The sequence below is a fragment of the Plectrocnemia conspersa genome, unplaced genomic scaffold (assembly GCF_051122295.1).
Source record: "Plectrocnemia conspersa isolate PC_06_02 unplaced genomic scaffold, ASM5112229v1 ptg000012l, whole genome shotgun sequence".
In the NCBI taxonomy this organism is placed as follows: domain Eukaryota; kingdom Metazoa; phylum Arthropoda; class Insecta; order Trichoptera; family Polycentropodidae; genus Plectrocnemia; species Plectrocnemia conspersa.
Genome location: NW_028277176.1, coordinates 4,857,585 through 4,874,566, shown reverse-complemented (window position 1 = coordinate 4,874,566; position 16,982 = coordinate 4,857,585). Strand labels below are relative to the sequence as shown.

At 30.5% G+C, this 16,982-nt stretch overlaps 3 protein-coding genes across 3 annotated transcripts; 2 read left to right on the top strand and 1 right to left on the bottom strand.

Moving 5' to 3' along the window:
* Window positions 1-409: 409 nt before the first annotated feature.
* Window positions 410-10,416, top strand: LOC148228027 (lysosomal alpha-mannosidase-like). The gene is made up of 19 exons (XM_088200845.1): window positions 410-557; window positions 2,947-3,044; window positions 3,310-3,412; window positions 3,480-3,747; window positions 3,920-4,125; window positions 4,186-4,322; window positions 4,383-4,516; window positions 5,239-5,449; window positions 6,147-6,225; window positions 6,290-6,410; window positions 6,477-6,612; window positions 6,675-7,139; window positions 7,211-7,356; window positions 8,876-8,954; window positions 9,024-9,142; window positions 9,216-9,492; window positions 9,574-9,700; window positions 9,774-9,892; window positions 9,962-10,416. Exons 2-19 carry the CDS (start codon window positions 2,949-2,951, stop codon window positions 10,349-10,351), a joined length of 3,213 nt encoding a protein of 1,070 aa, XP_088056971.1. The 5' UTR covers window positions 410-557; window positions 2,947-2,948; the 3' UTR covers window positions 10,352-10,416.
* Window positions 10,417-11,584: 1,168 nt separating this feature from the next.
* LOC148228026 (ionotropic receptor 84a-like) lies at window positions 11,585-15,580 on the top strand. Its single transcript, XM_088200931.1, has 11 exons — window positions 11,585-11,735; window positions 11,798-11,935; window positions 12,004-12,152; window positions 12,219-12,346; window positions 12,408-12,575; window positions 12,648-12,789; window positions 12,859-12,961; window positions 13,032-13,243; window positions 14,912-15,037; window positions 15,101-15,249; window positions 15,313-15,580. Exons 1-11 carry the CDS (start codon window positions 11,639-11,641, stop codon window positions 15,569-15,571), a joined length of 1,671 nt encoding a protein of 556 aa, XP_088057057.1. The 5' UTR covers window positions 11,585-11,638; the 3' UTR covers window positions 15,572-15,580.
* LOC148228025 (ubiquinone biosynthesis O-methyltransferase, mitochondrial-like) lies at window positions 15,500-16,911 on the bottom strand. Its single transcript, XM_088200922.1, has 5 exons — window positions 16,782-16,911; window positions 16,355-16,697; window positions 16,180-16,299; window positions 15,837-16,107; window positions 15,500-15,766 (listed from the first exon to the last, which is right to left on the bottom strand). Exons 1-5 carry the CDS (start codon window positions 16,817-16,819, stop codon window positions 15,648-15,650), a joined length of 891 nt encoding a protein of 296 aa, XP_088057048.1. The 5' UTR covers window positions 16,820-16,911; the 3' UTR covers window positions 15,500-15,647.
* Between the last annotated feature and the right edge of the window lie 71 nt (window positions 16,912-16,982).

Here is a 16,982-nt window from a genome sequence, read left to right as displayed (position 1 = left end):
CATGTATACACAGAACAGATATTCTCTAGTCAGTGCGTGCAAATCACGTTACTTTTAAATAATAAAAAAAAATCGTGTTTATAAATGTTGAGGATATACTACTTTAATATATTACTCAAAAATATGAAAATAAAATGTGCTGCATGTACAAAAAAATTCTGATTAATAATAATTATGTTTTAATTGAGACAATACTTATTGTTTTGACAATAGTACAATACACCCCTAAATGGTAACAAATAGTTAGGTTATATTACTTTCACATAGAAGATTAATTGTAAATTATATAAGCGTATATATTTGTGTACAAATCTAAAAATGGAACTGCGTTTAAAATAGTAAAGTTTTTTGTTTTTTTTGCTACCTGCTTACTTTACATAAGATAATATATTATTATTCTTTTAGTGATGGCAACACTGCAATTTCCTTTACCGAGACTATAACTTTAAATAGGCACTTATCAATCAACGAGGTTCATTCGTTGTGTGTTAGTTCATCTGGACGCTGCGGTAACTATTTTGTAGATTTCTACAAAAGGTACTCGGTACGAATCGCAGGTCAGAATTTTAAATTTCATATTCAATTTTAATTATATAATTTGTATAAATGGTTACAAGATAAGGACTAATTATTTTACAAATGTAAATGGTAAAAGTATGATTTAAAACTTGGAAGCTTTTTTTCATTTTATTTATGTATACTCTAAGTAGCAATAAAAAATAATATTATGACAAAATTTTAGCTGTATAGCAAAACCTTTTTTATCATATAATATCTGTGAATAAACTCTTACTAAAATAATGGTTTCTTTGATCCAAATTTTGAGATGGATCGAATAGTTTTTTTTATTTTTTATAGATTCAACAATCTGATATTGCATATTTTTTTCATACAATACGATGGAGAAAATCGTATTAAAAATTATCGAATAATCTGATCATAAAATAATTGCACACATACATGCAGCACTTGTTTGTATACAAATAAATATTAGATAGAATTAGATTATAACTTTATTTGAAACAATAATAGGAGTACAAGTTATTTCATAAACATTTTCTTAGTAATTTTAACTGATGATAAATGTGTCAGTTCTTACTTGGAGAACTTCAAATAATTATAAGAGATAACTTTACAATGAAACAATGAAATTGACAACTCGTCAATATAAATTTAACTACGCAAAAGATAACATGTTATATAACATAGTTATATAGTTATTATGTATTTTTATTGTTTTTTAACCATATAGATTATATAACCAACTTAATAAATATATCATGTAAGTTAGCATATTTCTCCAGAAATGAACATATAAATACATAATTAAAACAAACGCACATGTGACATTAGGAATAAAAATAAAAAATAATTTTTCTATAGACCGTTTAATGGTCAGTTAGTATATTTATTAATGGTCAAAATAAATAAGAAATACTCAGTAACTTTAATTTTTAATTAGAATAAATATGCCGGTAATTATTATTTTTTAACTTTGAACCAAATTTGAAAAATTATTGTTATACACTATAAAAAATCATTTATAAAAAATGAAACTGTAGTTACTTAAAATTATCCAGCGTAAAACCCGCTATTGTAATCTATGTATAATTGACATTTGGAACGTGTTCACCTCACGGTTTCACTTATAAGTCGTTGCTTGAATATGCAAGCGATGTAATTGGCGAACTAATTTCTGCATCTGTGATTCGACGGAGACGTTTCGAATTAAGAATATAAACAATCTGACACTTTGTCAAATCAGAAACGATCAAGTGATTCGAGACGTGAATGAGTCGAAGAAGACAATCGCGCGAATCGAAAGCAGACGATCACGCGATTCGAGGCGACAGACAACCAGACCGAGACCGAGAACAAACAACAACAAATACGAAAGACGTTAACGGATCATTTAGAGGACATTACTTCTCGACCAGTGTTGAGTCTACAGAATATTTACAACTGGACATTATTTCGTTTTGGTAATTTATACAGCTAAAAAAATATAAACTGTTAACAGCTTTTTCCGATATCTATTCTGGATGCAAATTCAAACCCATTCGGCCTATAAGCCCGAAATAACCCGAAATATTCCCGATCTTCTGTAAAAGTTATTTTTTATACATTGTATTGATAGCAGAAAGTCAACAAGTGGAACAACAAGTCGTAAGGATGCCAGATCTGCTGATTGTTCAAATTTTAACGGTCGTGCAATACAAAAATGTAGCGTAAAAAAATACGGATATTAAGAAACTCAATTATACCCCCAAATCTTCCTAATTGGGCGTTGTAGCGAAAAGTGGGTGAGCATTAAATTTTCTTAAATAAGCCAAACGTATAAATGCAAATATAATGCTGCTATATTACACTTGAATTAAGAACTCTACATGAGCTCCATAAATAAGATACACGAGAGTGCATTTGAAACTAAGTGGAACAATGCTGACCATCATAGACGAAAGAGACTGTGAAAGCAGCCGCTTCCCTCTTCAAGTCAATCCTGGCCCAGATACGAAATCCAGAATTAAACCTGGAGACTTGGCTATCATGACTATAACTATGCATGGACTGACTAAAAATTGTTACATAATAATCATTTTATGATTTAAAAAATAAGCCACTGACACTCAGGCCAAGACACGTCATTTTTAAAATAAATAAATGAATCACTAAATACTATAAAACACAAACTACGCGCTAAATATGTCTGACAATTAACATACGCATCAACTGAAAACTAATACAGTTATAATAAATTTATACATTTTTATTGCTCTATGTATAATAAATAAACTATATTTATCATAGATAATAAATATATTATATATAACTGAAATTATACTACAATAGTTGCATTATAGATAAATTAAAATTCAATTTAATTACATAATTGATTTTAATATATTTTTATAATAATCATTAAATATCACATTATTATTGTTACAGTCATGAAGATCGATCTCCTTTTTTTGTTCATCTTTATTTGTTCGGCAAGCTGTCGTCCCAATTACAATAATCCCAAAACAAGCACATGCGGATATGCTGTAAATATTTTGTTCATTTATAACATAAAACACACAAATATTGATGTTCATTTATAACTTAAAACACACAAATATTTATATTAATAAACAAAATATGTACCTAGATTTAGAATTAATCAATATGCCCTCTTATCTCAAGTTCACGACTCGAGATGAAAGGTCACAAGTTTTCATATTTGTCTCACGTACTGTTTATTTATAACGAGATAGTTATGAGCGCAGATGTAAAACGTTAATTAAAATTTATTTATTCATAACAATTTAGACATGTCATCCTACCAAACAAGGAGTTTTGAACGTTCATATCGTTCCTCACAGCCACGATGACGTTGGATGGCTCAAAACTGTTGATCAGTATTATTATGGAAGTAAGTGTAGAATGCATTAATGATTGTAATATTATATTAGCATCATTCAATTAATTTGTATGATTAGGTAGAACGTTGACTCAAAGAGCTGGAGTTCAATACATCCTCGATTCTGTTATCGATGAACTTATGAAAGATCCCGATAGGAGGTTCGTTTATGTGGAAAGCGCTTTCTTTGATCGTTGGTGGTCGCATCAAGACGATCAGAGACGCCATCATGTGAAGAGATTGGTTAATGAAGGAAGATTGGAATTTGCTGGAGGCGCTTGGTCCATGAACGATGAAGCTACCACTCATTATCAATCGATAATTGATCAGATGTCTTGGGGTCTGAGGTGAAAATTATACCATACATTTATATACATAATATATGTCTGATATACCTTAATAAGAAAAAGATGACTCGATGAGATTCACAACCACATACACAAATTAATAATTTTGCAATAGTGATAGTAGTTCACCAAATCACTGTTCTTTTATATTGTATATTCATAAATTATTTAGGATGCTCAATCATACCTTTGGTGAATGTGGAAGACCAAAAGTCGGATGGCAGATCGATCCATTTGGTCATTCCCGAGAAATGACAAATATCTGGGCGCAAGCTGGTTACGATGGTCTCTTTTTGGGAAGGATCGATTTTCAGGATAAAAAGAATCGCTTTCAAAAACAAGAAGCTGAGATGATATGGCGTGGAAGCGATGATTTATGTAAGTATCTACAATTTAAAATAGTTCTACAAATCTATTTTTTATAATTGATAATTTTAGGTAAAAGTTCTGATCTTTTCACCGGAGTGTTATATAACAATTATGCACCACCGCCTGGATTTTGTTTTGATGTTTTGTGCAGCGACGATCCTATCATCGATGATCCAAGAAGCCCAGACTACAACGTCGATAAAATGGTACCCATAGATTGATAATGAAATTGAAAAACAAACCAATGACATTTATCTATAATTTAGGTCACAAAGTTCGTAGAATACGCCAACAATCAGTCAAAGACTTATAAATCGGACCACATTATCATGACAATGGGTGAAGACTTCAATTACCAAGATGCTAGAATGTGGTATAAGAACTTGGACAAATTAATCAAGTACGTAAAAGATTTTATGCATAATTTTCGTAGGTATTCAATATATCTGATTGACTTACTCAGTACATATTTATCCTGGTGTAACGCTTTGGGCTTATGCCTGTCAAGTTACAACGGAAGATTTATTAAAATAATAATAATAATTATCAATGATTCTGATCATTATGATTAATAGCCAATAAGCACGGTAGAAATTCAGTATAGGATTTAAATTTAAATTTTCTAAGTCAGTAATTAATTACTTACGTTTAGTTTATCACGTGCTTGCTCCATCACAGTTTAACGCCTTGATGACATAAATTTTACAGTTTTTTTGCCGATTCTTTTATTGTTCTCAAACCTAGCCATCGTATTGCAGAATATCTGATGTACATAGCAGGTCGAGTACCTGATTCAGCACGATACCTTGAGGTACTCCACCTGATAAATTTATTAGTTATGTAAATGTTCTTGTTTAACAATAAACTATATGAGGGAAACCTTTTTTAATTTTGAAAACGAGCCATCTGTGTCACACTCTTTTTAAATGCTTTTTCAATAAATGGTTGAATGCTCTTCCCTGAAGCTAAACTGTTGAGATGGAACTAGCTGTTTATCCTCAGGTATTGATCAGAATAGTTAAATCGATTGGTTTGTCCAAGGTAACCTTCAAAACGTCACCGGAGATGCAACCTTGTCCAACACTATACAAAGAAAATATTATTTCATTTGTTTTTTTGCAGATACGTTAATAATCGTGACACTACAATTAATTTGTTTTATTCCACTCCATCATGTTACTTAAAATCACTAAACGAAGCAAATTTAAAATGGCCAACAAAACAAGACGATTTCTTCCCATATGCCTCTGATAATCACGCTTTCTGGACTGGATACTTTACTTCTAGGCCTACTATAAAATACTTTGAAAGGAGGGGAAATAATTTCTTGCAAGTAAGTATTATCTTTGTTCGGCTTTTCATCAGTAATTTGGCTAGTAATTGGAAGCAATATTACGGTCTACCACTTTAGACAAATTAATAGTTTCATGATAGGCTTATCGAATGTTTATTGCACGTTTATACGTGTTTAACTATCACTTATGGTGTAAAAAATCCGTGATGTACACTCAGTGTACATGTAAAATGTGTAAAAATTATTGATTTAAAATCAGATCAATAGGAATTAAATTATGATATAATCATTATAGTTTTAGTCAAAGTCTAAACAATTATTATAATAAAAATCCTGAAAACTATAATTTCAGAAATTACAGGTACAAAAATTAAACTTATAATATATTTATTTACAAAAATAATATAAGATAAAAATCAACAAATCCGACCAACAACACTCGTACGTCTGACTGTATTGATGAATTACTGCCAGATTTTGTTGACATCATATATATTTATGATACTTCCGTTAATTACTTACATAATGTAATATAATATTTTAATATATAAGTGTATTATGAAACAATAAGTAAAATATGATCATTTTATTCGACATATTTATTAAGATATTTACATAATAACTGTGATGTACACTCGGTGTACATCACAGTAAAGGAAATATTAAGTTCCATATAAACGAAATTTAATGATTCACTACTTAAAATATTATTTAATAACTACTCCTACTCTTTAAGGTATGTAAACAACTGTATGCAATGACCAACTTGAACGAAAAAGACAAAATAGATCTGAACATGCTTCGCTCTGCTATGGGTATAATTTTATAAATTAATAACATATTGCATATTTTTTTTTATATTACTCTTATACTATTCAGGCATAATGCAGCATCACGATGCTGTTACTGGAACTGAGCAACAACATGTCGCTAGAGATTATGCCAGATTGTTGGATGTTGGAATCGACGATTGTCTAACCACAACTAAAGAATCGTTGAAGTATGTTTTTTTTTTATTTTATATGTAAAATATGTAAGGTTCCATTCATCATAATATTGTTTTTAGCATACTGATGTCGAACAAAAACCAGAAAAATAGGGTACCATCAAGTAAATCTTCAAAAGATATTTACATGCCGATGACTTTATGCCAATTAAACATCACAGAATGTGAAGTCACAGAATCTTCAAAGATATTTGTGGTAATATATCATAAATTATATGTTTAATCTATATTATTCAAGACACATTTTTAAATTTGTAGATCACAGTCTACAATCCATTGGCTCATATTATATCCGACTATGTCAGATTGCCTGTGACGGCTAATACCTATTCCATCAAAGATCCTTCAGGGGAAAATATTGATTATGAAATCTTATCAATAAGTAACAGCGTTATGGAACAATTGCCATCAAGAAAGTCGAACGCTACAGGAGAGTTACTCTTCTTAGCCGAAAATTTACTACCGATGGGATATAGATCTTACTATGTACAAGAAACTAATTCAGAAAACAAAATGCATTTAATACAACCTACCCCTAAAGTCATTACAAAAAAAGCACAAGAAGATTCAGTTAGCTCCGATGAAGACGATATGATGGGTGACTCTACACCGATGGTGATTGACAGTCGTTCACAAGGATTGAGTGGTTTTGATATAGGAATGTCAGAATTTAAGAAATTGATATTGAAAGAAATTCAAGAAGAAAATTCAATTGAAAATGCTGTATGTTTTTTATATTATTTTTTTCAATATTTAATATAAATATATAATAATTTATTCTTTGATATTTTAAGCATATTAAACTAGCACTACACCCTTCTAATGGACTTGTGGATAGTATAACTGTGAATGAAAATGGCATTTTGACAACGTTACCTATTTGTCAACAACTGATGTACTATGAAGGAATGCCGGCTTCTAACAGCACTATTTATAATAGGTATTTATTAGTGGCGTTGCATCCATATAATCTGTTAAATCGTATTTTCCACTATTAACAAATTAAATTTTAAATGACATAAATATAGAATTTTAATCTATCTACTCACAAGATTTTTTGTCTAATGGTTAAGTAATACCTAAAATTTTATCATGTGTTATTATGCGAATAAACGAACTCTTTTTAGAAGTCGTAACAAGGTTTTTGAACCATTACTAAATAACTTAGTAACATCAAATGTCATCACAAGCCAATTTAAATAGTGTGAGATTCTTACCCACTGAAACCCTCGCATCCGCTGCGACTGTCCCTGGTATCCACTTTAACGCATTTCTGCATAAGGCAGCTGGACTTCGACTGGCTTCTCACCCTGCGACTTGATTAAAGTGGTGCTTAAAACCAACGCCTACTAATATATTGCATCGATGGTATTGCTACCACTCGGTAGCCCAAAACTTCGTGACGTCACGACATACAACGATTCCAGGCTTAGTTTTAATGACATTGTTTAAGACTAACTTTACACATTATGTATTTAATATACATAATGCATCAATATTATTAATAGCTCATATCAATTATATTTAATATTTCCATCGATCAGAAGTAAAGTTTTTGTCTTCTTGTGACGTACGGGCTCGACTCTCGCAAGAAGGCATTTACATTTATATTTGATCATTTATTTTGCCTTTCTAAATGTTTAAGAACAAATAGGCTTATCCCCGCATCCGTACATTACAGACGCCGGCGATATGCAAACAAGCAGGAAATTTCCGTTCGGATTGGTTCAAAACATCTTAGCCATAAAAATAATTTTTGTGGACATGTCCAAAATATTAATTAGACACTTTAGTCTATTATATTTATTATATAAAAAACTATTAACAAAAGTTAATAGTTTTGTCCATTATATTTTTTTATTATATTGTTAATTTAATTATTGTAATCTAGAAAGCAATGAAATTATATTAAAACTATATACTAGCTGATTGTTTAACTTTGCCAAGCGCTCTAGAAGCAATAACAAATATTTTGATTTCATTTAGATTTTACCTATGTTTTCTAGTGAAAGTGCGTAAGTGCTTAATCCCCATGTATTGTATTGTGCGTGCTCATTATATAATACATACACAACAACTTCCTATTTCATCGTTTTCTATTTGTATGGTTACTGGATTAACCTATACTATTAAGAAGGCAATAGTTTCCACCCACATTAGTTTATCTTAAAATGTAAGCAGTATCCAACGGAGCCCAAAATATCTAAAAAATAGCATAAAGAAATCTGTATATCAGTACTAATTCAACTTAATAACTACTTACCTGACAAATTTAAAATGAAAGAGCAAACTAAGCTATAATTATTTTAGTAAATTAAACTTTAGAAGACGTTCTTACTTTATATATGATTAAGGGCAAGATTTTATTTTCTTTATTAAATAATATATGTAATGCCATTACTTTTTGATTCACCGACTAGGAAGCAATAAAATAATTTTATATTTTTATCATATGACAGACCTTCCGGAGCTTACATATTCAGACCAAAGTCAGAACAAGCCAAATTTTTTGATAAACCTGTCAATACAGTATTTAAGGTGAATATTATCAACAATATCATTAATAATGCTATATTAAAATATACTTATAATAATGAATTATTTTAGGGTGCTATGGTTCAAGAAATACATCAAAAGTTCTCCAACTGGGCAACGCAAATTATAAGACTTTACAAAGACAATATGCATTTAGAATTTGAATGGCTTGTTGGCCCAATTCCAATTGAGTATGCATAAATATTTTTTAGTATTTCATTATTATTGTGATTAGTATTAATATTTAATATTTATATGTTTTAGTGATGGTGTAGGTAAAGAAGTTGTATCTCGATTCATAACCAATTTTAAAACAGACGGTGAGTTTTATACCGATTCGAACGGAAGGCAAATGTTGAAGAGGATCGTCAATAAAAGACCAACATGGGACGTTCAGCTTGATGAGAAAACTTCAGGCAACTATTATCCAGTGACTTCGATGATATGCCTCAAGGATAAGAACACTGAGAACGAACTACATGTAATGACTGACCGAGCTCAAGGCGGTAGCTCTTTGAAAGATGGAGAAATTGAAATTATGGTAAATGCAGCTTTGAGCTTATTTTACATTTATAAAATCATATAATTAATTGTAATAATTTTACTAACAAACATAATTTAGGTACATAGACGATTGTTATATGATGATTCATTTGGTGTTGGAGAGCCGTTGAATGAAACTGAAAACGGACTGGGCTTAGTAGCCAAAGGGACGCATTATGTTATCATTGGAAGTTCTACACATAGAGGTATTTCAACATTATTTTAGATATATAATATATTATAATAAAAAAATACAAATATTTCATATATCTATTTTAGATTTACCTATAGCAGTCATGAGCAGACACTTAGCTCTTAAAAAATTACTACAGCCATCTATATTTATAACACCAGCTGAAAATATAACGTTTGATCAATGGAAAAATAACAGAAATGAAGTAATTTCAACACTTTATTATGTAATATATAAATTTAATTAATATATTAAATATTAATAATGATTTTAGTTCAGTGGATTGCATACAGCACTACCGGCCAATGTTCATTTATTAACATTAGAGCCGTGGAAAGATGGAAGCATATTACTGCGATTGGAACATATCTTGGAGAGCAAGAACGATCCACAAGATCTTTCCAAGCCAGCTATCGTAAATCTGAGGAATCTATTCTCTGAAATAAAAATATTGACAGTTAGAGAAACGATGTTAGGTGCAAATCAATGGAAAGAGAATTCTAATCGACTCAAATGGCAAACTTCCGAGGGAATGTTTAATACTAATGATAATGAATCTCCCAATGACTCAAAACGGAAGAGAAAAGATAAGGATGATGAATTCCTTATAACCTTAAACCCCATGGAAATAAGAACATTCATTTTGACAGCAAATGTGTTATAAATTTAGTACTACCATATTATAATTATACAAATTTATATTATATTATTCAATAAATCAATGAAAAATATAGAAATTTATTATAAATAATTCCTAATATGCTTCAATATGTGTCATTACCTTGTCAAAGTTAAATTGACAAGCTATTGACATCTTTTGATTAAAATTTCACTTTGATTTTATATAATCACGCAATGCATGTTTAACTTTTTATATAAATAGTGATTTAAAAGGATTTCCTTTCAATCTTCTAGAAACTCATAGCAGAATGAAGCTCAACTCATATATTATACTCTTGAACTCACTTTCTTTTGCAAAATGTGATTCTAAAATAAACGATATTTATTTTCAAAACATAATACTTGATTATTACGAATTAAAAAATATACATAATGGTATAATTTTCACGTGTGGCGAAAGACAAGGTGAGAATAAGTACATGTGTAAAGAAACTTGTATGGGTGCTTTATTAATTGAGGCAATTTGTAAATTTTATCTTATAAAATAATCCTCAATCTTTTATTTTCTTGATAGTATTAAAAAAACTATTTCTCTATTAAAAACCAGTAATGTAGAAGAAAAAATAAAGTAAAACCTTAAACTTGTAGCATGTGCTTAAATTAAACAATTTTTTCTGATTTTATTTATGTTTGTAATTCAAGTAATTAAAAAAGATTTATCTTTTTCAGTTTGTATAAGTGACGTCTAGAATCAATATCAGAAATGTCTAACGTTTATAGTTTCTTCACTATATATGCAGAAATGAAAAGCAAATAAATACCTATAAGACAAACTTCATATTTTACAAAATCATTTATGTTCCATGAACAGCTATATTAAACTCAAACAATCATATTATCTATCCTTGTTTATGAAGTTTGGCTATTTTTATGATGTCACTGGTTGTTAATTCGATTGCTTTATATTTAGTTTACTCAAAATAAATCATTCTGAATTGTGTTTTATGGCAATAATATAACTTTTTTACTTATTTCTAGATATATTTCAACTATACAAATCACTCTCTCACAAACACATTGTAAATATACAAAATATAAATACTTCAAGGTTTAAAACTTTATTCACTATAAGCAGCTATTTTAACAACACATTGAGATTAAACATGGGTATTGTTTTAAATTTAGACTGTCCGAATGCAAATAACGTATTAGATGTGGTAATTTAATATTTCCATATTATAATTAGAGTACGTAATATTCATTTAATTATATATTTATTATTATTAAGGCTTCTACAGAGGAACATTTCACTATCAAATACAAATGGTTGATGATCACGGAGCATTTTATATTGAACTTACCGTCATTGAAGCAAACCAAGTTCAGAATTGATAACGACGTTCTTTTGGCAATCCGAAATAAATCCGGTAAATCAAATTATGACTGAAATCTTATCACTTTAACGATACTTATGAATACATTATTTAAGAAAATTGGATTATTTATGATATATACAACCCCGGCTTTAAATATAAAGGAAAATTCAACATCACTTTATACGGTATGTGGAATGCTCATACTGACGATCCGATGGGAAAACGAATAGTAAATGAATACATCATTAATGGTTTTGTATGCTTCATCATAAGAGATATATTATTAATTACTTTTTTATTTAACAAATCATGTTTCTAGAAAAACCAGTTTACAATAAACACAACAAATCAAAGATTGATTATGATTCAATGCCGTGGACTTTTGGAAATTGGATTATTTATATCAAAACATCTATATTTAAGCGAAGAAGGAATTTTCATGGTTTAGTTTTAAATTTAGGAGTTGCGGTGTGTTTTATCTTTATTTATATTTTTATTGAATATTTAATTAAAACTAAAACAATATTATTATAGTCAGTTCATAGGCCACTCAATGGGACACTAGTGAGTCACTTAAGTTCTCCAAAAAATAGAGAAATTGACGTGATGCACAGATATGGTTATGCCTTTCATCTTTTACTAGGAGACATCTATAATTTCACGTATAGATAAATAAATTTATATGTAGAAGCTAAATATAATATATTGTAATTTATATTTTAGAACAAAAGTTGTGAGAGCAAAAGCTTGGGGTGTTCTTAGAAACGAATCTTGGTCAGGATCCATCAGATTGGTAGTGGAAGGTTTTGCAGAAATGTCAGTTACGCCAGTTCAGTTCAAAAATGAACGGGTAGACTATACAAGTCAAACGGCAATATTTTGGTTAGCTAGGTAATAATTTAGGTATCTAATCTACAAATTGATAAATTCAATATGTATACAAAACAATGCATATGTTTTAAGACCGTGTATTCTATTCAAAAACATAAGAAGAGCTTCATTGGGAGGTAACCTGCTGCGTCCGTTGAGTAATCAGATCTGGATATATACGCTGATTACTCTTTTTATAGCTTCTGTCTTATTTAAAATAATCTTCAAGAGTGAAGTATTAATAATTTAACAATTTACTTATTACAAATATACATTTGTTACTAGATTTATATGTATATTTAAGGAAAAGCGACCAATGAAAAAATACGAAAAAATATTATTAGAAAACCAAAACACTTGGAGTCATATTGTATTTATCACTCTCATAGGTGGAATGTCTCAGCAAGGTAATAAATCAAAATATACACATAATTAACTTCAACTGTTAATACTTCAATTTAATCTCATGCATTACAGGTCTTCAAGACACGCCGTCAAATATGAGCGGTCGAACAGTATTGCTGATAATATTATTATTCTCATTTGCAATATATCAATTTTATTCAGCATCTCTCGTCTCATTTTTATTGCTTAAACCACCAAAGATGATTAAGACACTAGAAGATTTAACTGCGAGCTCATTTCAAATTCTCATTGAAAATGTTCCATATAATTACGACTTTTTTGAAGTGAGTATTTTAGATATAAATACAAACATAATAATTCATTATTCAATATTACATTATATACCCTGCTAAGTCCATGAAAAATATAGTGTAGTCGAGTGCATATACAAATAAGGATGTAGATTAAAAAGAACCGTGAACGCGCATTTGAGTTGTGGATAATAATATGAATGCTTCATTTTGTTGTTAAATTATTTCATGTTAGTATGTTCATAATTATGTGCCGAACGGCAAAACACGTTCTGCCGTGATTGAGTAAATTCCTGCTTCGCCACAGTGCTGCCAGCGCAGCTCTAATTTGGCCAACTGTGTCAGATCCGCCACAAACCAATATAATTCCAAATAATTGCAAATTATCTAAATCTTTATAAGAAATAAACAATTTTTGGTAATGATTCGTCAATTTGTGGTTTTGGTCTGATATCAGTCACCCTCTGAAAGTCACACATTCGAGTTTTCTCATTTGTTAATTTTTTTAAGAACATGAAATGGGTCACTTATTCCAACTGAATATATATAGTCTTTACATCTGTTGCATTTCAATTGCAACTGTGATCACTTCTTTGCTTTGATTAGCCTAATTTTATAAAAAAAAAATACCATTTGTTTTTTACTTAAATTTTTATTTTAAGGGTTTTTATAGTATCTTACTATCTATCTTGCAGCAACCGATCCTTTCGATGACTTTTTCGTACATTTCTGGCGGTATCTCGGCTCTAACTTAACGGATGTTGGTTTTTAGGTGCTTCAACATTTCGGGTTTGTTGGCGTGGACGCGACTCTAAATGTAATCCCACAAAAAATCGCATGATCTTGGCGTCCATTTGACGTCACCAAATGAAATAGTGTGACCTAGGAACTTTTCACGCAAAACATCAAACGTTGCACCCGATATGTGGCAAGCTGCGCCGTTTTGTTAAAACTACTTGTTTTTCACATCAATATCTTCGATTTTATGCCAAAAATAATTGATCATTGATAACCGATTATTTTTGACATAAAATCGATTTTTGGAGTGAGCGCTATGGGCGCATGATAACTTATCATGCGTCTATAGCGCTCACCGTTGACTGTTACAATCCTACCATTATACTTTTCAAAAAAGTAAGGCCCAATGACACCGCCATAGCACAATATACACCAATGCACACTTTTTGGCCATGTTATACTTTCCCGTGAATTTTCCTCGCTTCATATGCGGCAATTTTGCTTATTAACATATCCAGAGGTAGAAATGTGCCTCATCAGAGAAAAATATTCTCTTTAAAAAATCAGCATCAACTTCCTGCTGCTTTATTCGCTTTCCATGGTCTCTGGGTTTTAATTCTTGTATTACCTGAATTTTATACGGGTGTAGGTGCAAGTCCAGATGCAAAATGCGCCAAAGGGAACCATAAGAAAAGTTCAAAAGTGCGAACGCCGACGAATCGACAATTCCGGGTTTTTGGCCGCATTTTTACTTACAGCACCAATGATGATCCACAAGCCTTACCCTATCTCTAACGCTTCCAGTCTTTTAAAAATTTTTGACTACGTTGCGAATTGTTCGCTCAGTATGACAATGAAATTACCCTTACAATTATTTGTTTCATAAACAATTAGTTTTATGAAACAAAGTACTTTATAAACTGATTTAAATTGTCCTCAAAATAAATTATAAAATATTTTTAGGAAACTACTAACCCTGCTGCTATAGATTTGTTTAAAAAGAAAATATTACCAAAAGGCATAAAAAATGTATACACTTCTTCAGAAAAAGGCTTGAAAAAGGTTTTACAGGGAGGTTATGCATTTCAGGTACTCTAGTAAATTGTGTATTAATATCTTATCGATTTGTATCTCTATAATTGATTTTATTAGGTCGACGTCGCATTAGCATATAAGTTAATTCCAGAGATGTTTGACGAAAAGAGCATATGCGATCTTTCTGAAATCCAGTTATTTGCACCGCAACCCACTAATCTTCCAGTGCGGAAAAACTCATCGTATCAGCAGTTTATTGCAGCTGGGTAATTATTGATACAAAACCATTTACTAAAATAAAAAATTCTGACGCATATATTATTTTACAGGATACGAAAAACTCAAGAAACTGGCGTTATGCAACATTTAATAAATTATTGGCATCCGCCAAGACCAAAGTGCAATTTCGACTCGAGTACGAACCTTGAGAGTGTCTCGATAGAACAGATGGCATCGGCTTTTGTTATTTACGCTGCTTGTTGCGCAATATCAATTATGATTCTCATTATAGAAAAGTTGACGTTCATAAAAAACACTTTATTGATAAAACCTTGTCAAAGAATTATAAAGAAACTTAACAAAAAATAGTAAAAAAAATAATACTAGTAATTTAACAGATCACCAAAATATAAATTTAAGAAAAATAAGTATGATTTATACCTATTTAATTAATCTTCTTAACAAATTGCATTGCATAATTTATAGACGTGTTAGAAGTCCAACACCATTCATTCTGTAAAAATGAATAAAACATTCCATGTATCATGCGTGTCTTGCAATTGTCTGAAATTATTAAAAAAACACATTATAAATAAGTAATCAAGTAATTATATATTTATTGTAAATATATTACGTTTATCCAAAATACGAGCGAGCTCCTCAGGAGAGATAAATTTATCCCATTGATGAGTTCCATTAGGCACAATTCTCAATAAGTTTTCGGCTATCATTATACCGCCTAACCAAGCCAAATTCGTTTTATTTAGCGTTGTAATAAACAGAGAACCGCCAGGACGTAATGCTCGAACGCAAGATTCGATAAATAAATCTTTGTTTGTGACATGTTCTACGACTTCGGAGGAAACGACAGCGTCAAATTCTTCACTATGTTTTTCACTAAACAACTAAAATGAATTTGAACATATTTACATTCTAAAATATACTTATTGTGATTAGTATATTATTTATAATAATACCTCTATAGAATCGTGCACGTAATTTAAATGATCAATAGATGATCCGTGTTCTTTAGCCAATGTTATTAATTCTTCACTAGCATCTAAACCCGTGACGGCACCGCCAAGCTTCGCTAAAGACTAATAAAGAATATATACTATGTATAATGTTTTATTAAATATTACAAATTAGTACCTCTGTGAGTATTCCGCCTCCGCATCCGACGTCCAATATTTTTGCATCTTTCAACGGTGCCGGAGTATCGACGTTTATTATTAAATCGTTACGCGTCTCCAATAAACCATCGCGCACGAACGGCACTCTGAGATTATTCAACGAATGCAATCCTCTCATCGAACCATCTTTTTTCCACCATTGATTTTTTAAGTTGGCATGTAAGTTTACTTCGTCGATGTCGATCGTCGAGTGATGCGAATGATTCGACTGCGCTTCAGCCATGTTCGCATCGCTTTTTCCATTTGTCAATAAAACGAACGAGGCTGATAAGTTGCGATTATGAACTTTAATACTGCTAAATCTGAGACGTGACACGTCAAATAAAATAAATTGCTATAATATTTCACCTTAGATTATAATATCTAAAAATCTTAGATTAAAATACCTGCTTAAAAGTTTCAGTGTTTTAGTTAAGTTTGACATTTTGAAATGTAGCGCAATACTACTGACAGTGCACCTGACCACTTGACGCTTCAATTTTGGTCATAACAAGATCAATGATAACCAGGGCTGTGGAGTCATATTTTGCTTTGAAGAGCGTTTTTTTTCCACCTTTAAAATGATAAAATCTGATTTAAGAATTTCC